Source organism: Nannospalax galili, unplaced genomic scaffold (genome assembly GCF_000622305.1).
Source record: "Nannospalax galili isolate Female #2095 unplaced genomic scaffold, S.galili_v1.0 scaffold576, whole genome shotgun sequence".
Lineage (NCBI taxonomy): Eukaryota > Metazoa > Chordata > Mammalia > Rodentia > Spalacidae > Nannospalax > Nannospalax galili.
In genome coordinates this window covers 2,510,362-2,516,929 of record NW_008339223.1, presented here as the reverse complement: position 1 = coordinate 2,516,929, position 6,568 = coordinate 2,510,362, and the positions used below count along the sequence as shown (strand labels likewise).

The 6,568-nt window shown below is 36.6% G+C and overlaps 1 protein-coding gene across 4 annotated transcripts in view; it reads left to right on the top strand.

Moving 5' to 3' along the window:
- C1d (C1D nuclear receptor corepressor) overlaps window positions 1-6,568 on the top strand; it is a 23,035-nt gene that overhangs the window by 12,658 nt on the left and 3,809 nt on the right. The window contains exons 1-4 of one of the 4 annotated variants that reach the window (XM_029563928.1): window positions 1,072-1,171; window positions 2,929-3,075; window positions 4,592-4,658; window positions 4,967-5,027. In XM_029563928.1, coding sequence (XP_029419788.1) covers window positions 2,938-3,075; window positions 4,592-4,658; window positions 4,967-5,027 — 266 coding nt within the window. In that variant the 5' untranslated portion in view covers window positions 1,072-1,171; window positions 2,929-2,937. Of the gene's footprint in view, window positions 1-1,066; window positions 1,172-2,928; window positions 3,082-4,591; window positions 4,659-4,966; window positions 5,028-6,568 lie in introns of those variants that run through there. The other 3 variants (XM_008833827.3, XR_003849666.1, XM_029563929.1) reach the window with 3 other exon arrangements.

Genomic DNA, 6,568 nt, shown 5'->3' with positions numbered 1-6,568 from the left:
TGAATGAGCCTCAGGGAGTCAAGGCTCAGACGGCCGCACGATACACCTGGCCAAGAGGCCTGAGGAAAAGAGAGCAGGTTGGGAGAGTTAGCTGGTGGTGCAGGTCCAGGGAAGCAGAGAGAGGTGAGGGTGAGGCCAGGTCCAGAGGCAGTACTCCTGGGGCCCAAGGAAGGCACCAAGCCAGTCCGGGTGAAAAGGGTCAGGAAGTGGCACTGGCTCCCCAGGTGTCTGGGGCCCCAAGACTAGGAATGGCATAGGGCCCAAGCTTGGAGTAGAGAACAGCGGGAGAGATGGAAGGGTGAGTGCGGCTGGGGTAGTCAAGGCGTGGAGGGCTGCGCGGTAGACTTACCCCAAGAGAGGCCTCACGGCAGGAGCCCATTATCTTTTGATACTTTATGAGAATCAAGATCCCAACGAGGTCTTCACATTTCATTTGCTTGCTTTGTCTCCCGTCTCTTCAGCTTTTCCTACCTTCCCTCCCTTTTCTCTTTCATGTTGACTTACAACAGAAAAGGCAGTAGTAAGTGTCCTCCACAGAGTATTGCTTAGTCCAGGTGTGTTTGCTTTCTGCAGTTGCTTCTTGTTGTTTTTAACCTGCTGTTTTTCTATAAAGTGGATGTTTGCTCTAAAAACTCAGATTCAGATTTGGCTTTGTTTTGTTTTTGTAAATGCTCTGTAGGTGGTGCTTCGTGGGTCGTACTACCTTGTATCAGGAGGTTATTGCTTATGCTTCTTCTGCCTTCAGTGATGTGGGTTCGGGTTGTTCCAAGGGTCATTTCTCCATTGAAAACCTCCCCACCATCCTTTTGCCTGTCACTGATTATTGCTTGGATCTCTAATTTTGTTAGGGGTTGTAAAATGGCGATTTAAGAAAATAGTTGTAATTTCTTCTATATTTGTTAGCTAGACCTTGAGGTTTAGTTTTATTACTGGGGAACTTGACTTGGGAATCAAGAATTACAAGACTGTTACAGGAAAATACTCTTAAGTGTAATGACTTTTGATGCCAGGAATGTGTTTCCTGGCAGTAGTTCTAGAGGCTTAAAGAAATGTGCTCTCTTTTCAATGTGTCAACTTGCCTGGACTATACTCCACAGATACTCAAACACAAATTGTTGTGTTGCTATGAAGGTGTTTTGCGGGTGTAATTAGAGCCCATAAGCAGTTAACTGTAAGTACGGAAATTATCCTAGATCATTTGAGTGGTCCTGACTCAGTTAAAGTCTAAAGCCTTTCGAGCAGAACTGAGGTTTGTTTGACAGAGAAGAAAGTGGAGCTTGTAGATACAAGCTCCAGCATGTATTTCCTTGATGCCCTACACAAACCATCTTTTCTGTTTTTAAACATTTTAATTGTGTGTATATGTGTGTGGGTTTGTACATAAGTGCAGTGCCCTCAGATGCCAGAAATGGGCATTGAGTCCTCTGACTCTGGAGTTAACAGTTGGTTGTAAGCTGCCCAGTGTGGGTGCTGGAAACAGCTTGGATCTTCTGCAAGAGCAGTATGTGCTCTTAACTGCAGAGCTGTCTATCTCTCCAGCCCCTGTATTTAGTATTTTGATTGTAGTTTATTTGCATTCAAAACATGTTACTGACTGCCAGGCAATGTGGTGTTTTTTTTTTTTTTTTTTTTTTTTTTTTTGTCTTTTTGAGACGGGGTCTCCATGTAGCCTCAGCTGGCCTGGAGCTCACTATGTTGACCAGCCTGCCTCTGCAGGGATTAAAGGCATGTGCCACTATGCCCAGCTTGATGCTTTTGAGAAGAAAAAAATTTCTTCTCTCATATAGTACTGTGACTATACATTCAGGTAGTACTTTGAAAACCTAAAATATTTAGAATACTATTTAGAACTATGAGCCTTACTTTACAGACCATTGTAAGGCCCATTGCCTTTTTCATGAATGAAGAGTTTGAGGACCAGAGAGATTTAGTGATTAATCCAAGGTGACCAAGTCAGTGATCAAGCAACACTGAAAGCCTGCTCCACTTCTATTAGCTCCGCCCCCCGCCAATTCAGCTATTTTCAGGATGCTTAAAGAATATAAATATGTGTATGGGATAGGAAAATAATTTTAGACATAAATGATAAAGATTTTTCATGTCAAGATTTCTGTGTGTTTTTTTTTTTTTAGTTTAAACTGTTATATCAACACCTACATTTTAAAGGGCTAAATAAACTGTACTACAAGATTAAGAAATTTTTTTATTGAGCTTTTGTACCTTTCATACAACAGTTTCTAATCAAATTCAACCCCCCTTCCCCGCCCCTGCTCTCCCAGCCCCCCCCTTCCCCACCCCTGGACCAGGCCTTATGTATTCCGCCATACATGTTAAGTCCTGTCTAATCAAGTATTTGTACCCAATGTTCTTCAGTGCAAATTGCACTGAATTCATCCACTGGAATCTAGTCAGCTTTTTCTTTATAGATAGTAGAGGATGTATTTATCTGACTTTATTAATAGTTTTTCTTAATCTTTACCTTCAGCAGAACGTTTTAATTTTTTCCCATTTATCTGTCTGCCTGTCTGTGTATTCATTTATTTTGATTTCTGAGATAGGGTCTCATATAGCCCAGACTGGCCTTGAACTTGCCTATAGTGGACAGTGACTTGGGACTCTGAATCTGCCTGCCTCTACTTCCCAAGTTTATGTGCCACAGATCCTGGATGAATATTGACAATAAGTATGCTTGTAATCACGTTTTAAGAACTTTGAAAGTGTCAAGAGCTTGATATGTATAGCATTAATAGACTTGGGTAGGTTTTTCTCTCTTTCTCCCAGGCATTTTAAGTTGGAATGTAGTTCTAGAATTGTGTGCTAAGATTTGCTTAGCTATCTCCACATTTCAACTCAGAGTAAATGTAATTTTCATTTTCTTTGTAAAGTTCTGTCTCCAGTATGAATTCTGAGATTTTTTTTTTTTTCCAGTTGGTTACAATGGCAGGTGAAGAAATTAATGATGACTACCCAGTAGAAATTCATGAGTCTTTGTCAGCCCTGGAGAGCTCCCTTGGTGCTGTGGATGACATGCTGAAGACCATGATGTCTGTTTCTAGAAATGAGTTGTTGCAGAAGGTATAAGAATGTGCTTCCTAAAAATTACTTTTGTTGTTTTTTGAGACAAGGTCTTTCTGTAGCCCCAGCCAGCCTAGAACTGGCCAGACTTGTCTTGATCTCTGCTTCCCCCAGTGCTGGGGTTAAAGGCGTGAGCCACCACATCCAACTTCCTAAAAATGAATTTTATAAGATAGATCTTTTCTGAAACCTGGAAGAAATGGCAGATTAACAATTTAAGTGTCTTTATTAATGTTTGAGTGTGTTTAGGGGGAAAAAACCCTACAAAACTCCAGCATTAAGAAATACTTCTGGCACTACTATCCTCAGGCCTCTTGGGGTTCCAAGGATCCGAGTGCAACTGATTATGACTAGTAATAATCAGATACATACAGATTAGAGATGCATGCACCAACATCTAAGTGTTATTAATAAAAACAGTAAGACTTTCTGTAAGAAACAGTGTATTTTAAAATGAAATGGAGATCTTTTTTAAAGGTTAAAAACTCATTCAATTTTATGTCTTACAGGGTTTATACTGAGTTCAATATTGTATAACTTAATTAATTCATCTGTGAACCTAAAAATTTTATAGCCACTTTTGAAAGAGATGTATCTTTGCTCTGGAAATTGTTATTGAGTATGTTAAAGCTGTAATGAAATGCTTCTTCTAAAAAGTAAAAAAAAATTAAAAAAATACAGTTCCTTAAAAAAAAAAAAAGAAATACTTCCTAGAACGTATATTTTTAAAATTATTTTTATTTCATGTGTATGAGTATACTACCTGTGTGTATGTAAGTGCACCCATGTTATACAATGCCCACAGAGGTCAGAAGAAGGCATTGAAGTCCCCTGGAACTGGAGTTAGGATGGTTGTTAGCTGCTATGTGGGTGCTGGGAATCGAACCTGGGTCCTCTGCGAGAGCAGCTAGTGCTCTTAAACACTGAGCCATCTCTCCAGCCTAGCCCTCCTGCCAGCTATATTTTTATTTTAACTTGATTTTGAGAAATGGGCATGCATAGTGTTCTTTTTTGACAGACTCTGTCTTTGACCTTTTAAGTATTACAATGACGTTGTCAGGGTTTCTGGAAACTTTTATTGGACAAAACCAGTAAATTGACTTTGACAGCCTAAAATAAATCTCATTATGGTTCTTCTGTCTTTGGCATTGCCTAAGCATTTTGTTCTGCTTTTTACTCATAAATGCATTATGTATAGTACTTAGATTCAATAATTTTGACATAAAAGTCCAGATTGTAACTTTTGAAATTAAATTAATTGAGAATAACTTTTTTTGGACAATAGACATTCCTTGTCTAACCAAAAATGATAACCCTGAACTGAAAATTTGTTAGTAAAAATGAGTAGTTAAGGAAACATTTTTGTGCAAATTACTTATTTCCAGATCATTTTGATATTGGATTATAGGAAATGAAAAAATGTGTTGTTGATACATTGTGTTTGGGAAATGTAAAATATATGATGGTACTCATAGTGTGTGTATATTATTTTTCTTTTCTCTTTCTGTTTTACTAGTTGGACCCACTTGAACAAGCAAAAGTGGATTTAGTTTCTGCATACACATTAAATTCAATGTTTTGGGGTATGTATGTTACTTTAGAGTTAATTAGAGAGTATATTACTTTATCAAAGATGACCTGTTTGTAAGTGCTAGCAATTTACATACAATTATACTTTATAGCAGTTTTAATGGTCAGATGTTTATTTCTTTCATATTAGAATACTGGGTGCTCCTGAGCCAGCATAAAGTAAATATTACAAAGAAGTTAAACCATTTGAAATTGAATTAATCATCAGTGCAACTTTCCTTTTTTGAATAACTTGGCTTTCTTTCATTATAATGCTCTTATTAATATATGTATTTTATTCTATGAATTCTTTCTCTTGTAGTTTATTTGGCAACTCAAGGAGTTAATCCTAAAGAACATCCAGTAAAGCAAGAACTGGTAAGATGTTAGTGATTTATTCTTATTTATTTTTTTATTTTTAAAAATTTATCTAATAACCACATAATTAGTAGAAGCATTTCATTACAACAGCATTGACATAGTCAATAACAGTTTCCAGAGCAAAGATGCATCTCTTTCAAAATTGGCTGTAATTTTTAGGTTCACAGTGTTGAATTAATACAATTATACATTATTGTACTCAGTATAAACCCTATAAGACATAAAATTTAATGAAGTTTTAACCTTGAAAAAAGATCACCATTTCATTTTAGAATATACTGTTTCATACATAAAAACTCATTGAAAATTTTTTTTTAAAATTAGTTTAAGTAGCCTATTTTTTAAAAATTTTATTTGTTATTTTTATTTTATGTGTATGTGTGTATTGCCTGCATGTAGGTAAGTGCACCCATGTCGTGCCATGCTTGCGGAGGTCAGAAGAGGCTCTCGGATCCTCTGGGACTGGAGTTAAGGACAGTTGTTAGCTGCCATGTGGGTGCTGGGATTCGAACCTGGGTCTTCTGCAAGAACAACCAGTGTTCTTAAATGCTGAGCCATCTCTCCAGCCCATAAAAACTCATTTTAATGCAAATAACGCATGCGTCTGTAATCTCTATATATCTAATTATTATTAGTCACAGTTGGTTACTTTCTGAGTTCCTTGGCACCTGAGCATGGATGTAAATTCATCAGGTAGATTTCAATGGTAATGTTTTTCATATCTATTAATTAACATGAAGCAAATTTTTATGCTTCTTCCTCAAATAGAAATCGATTTATTTGTATTTCTGTATCTGCTGTGGTATAATTGAGTTTTAGTCATACTGCCATTATCACACTAATAGGGAGATCAGAATTAGAGGGAAAATGCTGTGATTTAAGTAATTATTTACAACTTTCACATTACTTTTTCTATAAAGTCTTAAAATTCTATTCATCTCTAGGGCTACTTAGAAAGAAAGAACCAAAAAGCAAACAAAAAAGCTCTTACACAATTCGTAAAAGTATATTCCAGTTGATTTACAGCAAAGATGGGGAAATTTCTTCCTACCTTTTCAATTCCTCCATTAACTCATCTTCTCAGCAGTAAAGAATCCAGTTCAGCAGCAAAGCTAAAAGCTTTTTTGGCACCAGCTCTGTGTGTGCTATCCAGTAATTCTGCATTAGTGACATATTTACAACCTGTAATAAATCTTCTAGGGTTGTCTCTGTATGCCATTTAGATGTATAAGTACAGTAAACAAGATCTAATATCTTGGAGTTTTTGCTGACTTCAAATATTAAATCCAATTTGAAGGGGAAAAATAGAAATTAAACTTATAGCTACCTTCTTGACTTGCTTTTATGAATAAGAATTTTAATACATTTATTCTTTGTGTTTATAAAGTGTAGCATGAGTGTATGTGAAACATGCTTGACATTGTAATCCTGTTCTCAGGTCTTATGTTAGTTGATATGTATGTTATTTACAACTTAGTAAAGCACATGGTAATGAAATGAGTAGACCAGGCCCGTTATCTTCAGTTTTAAAAATGTATAGACT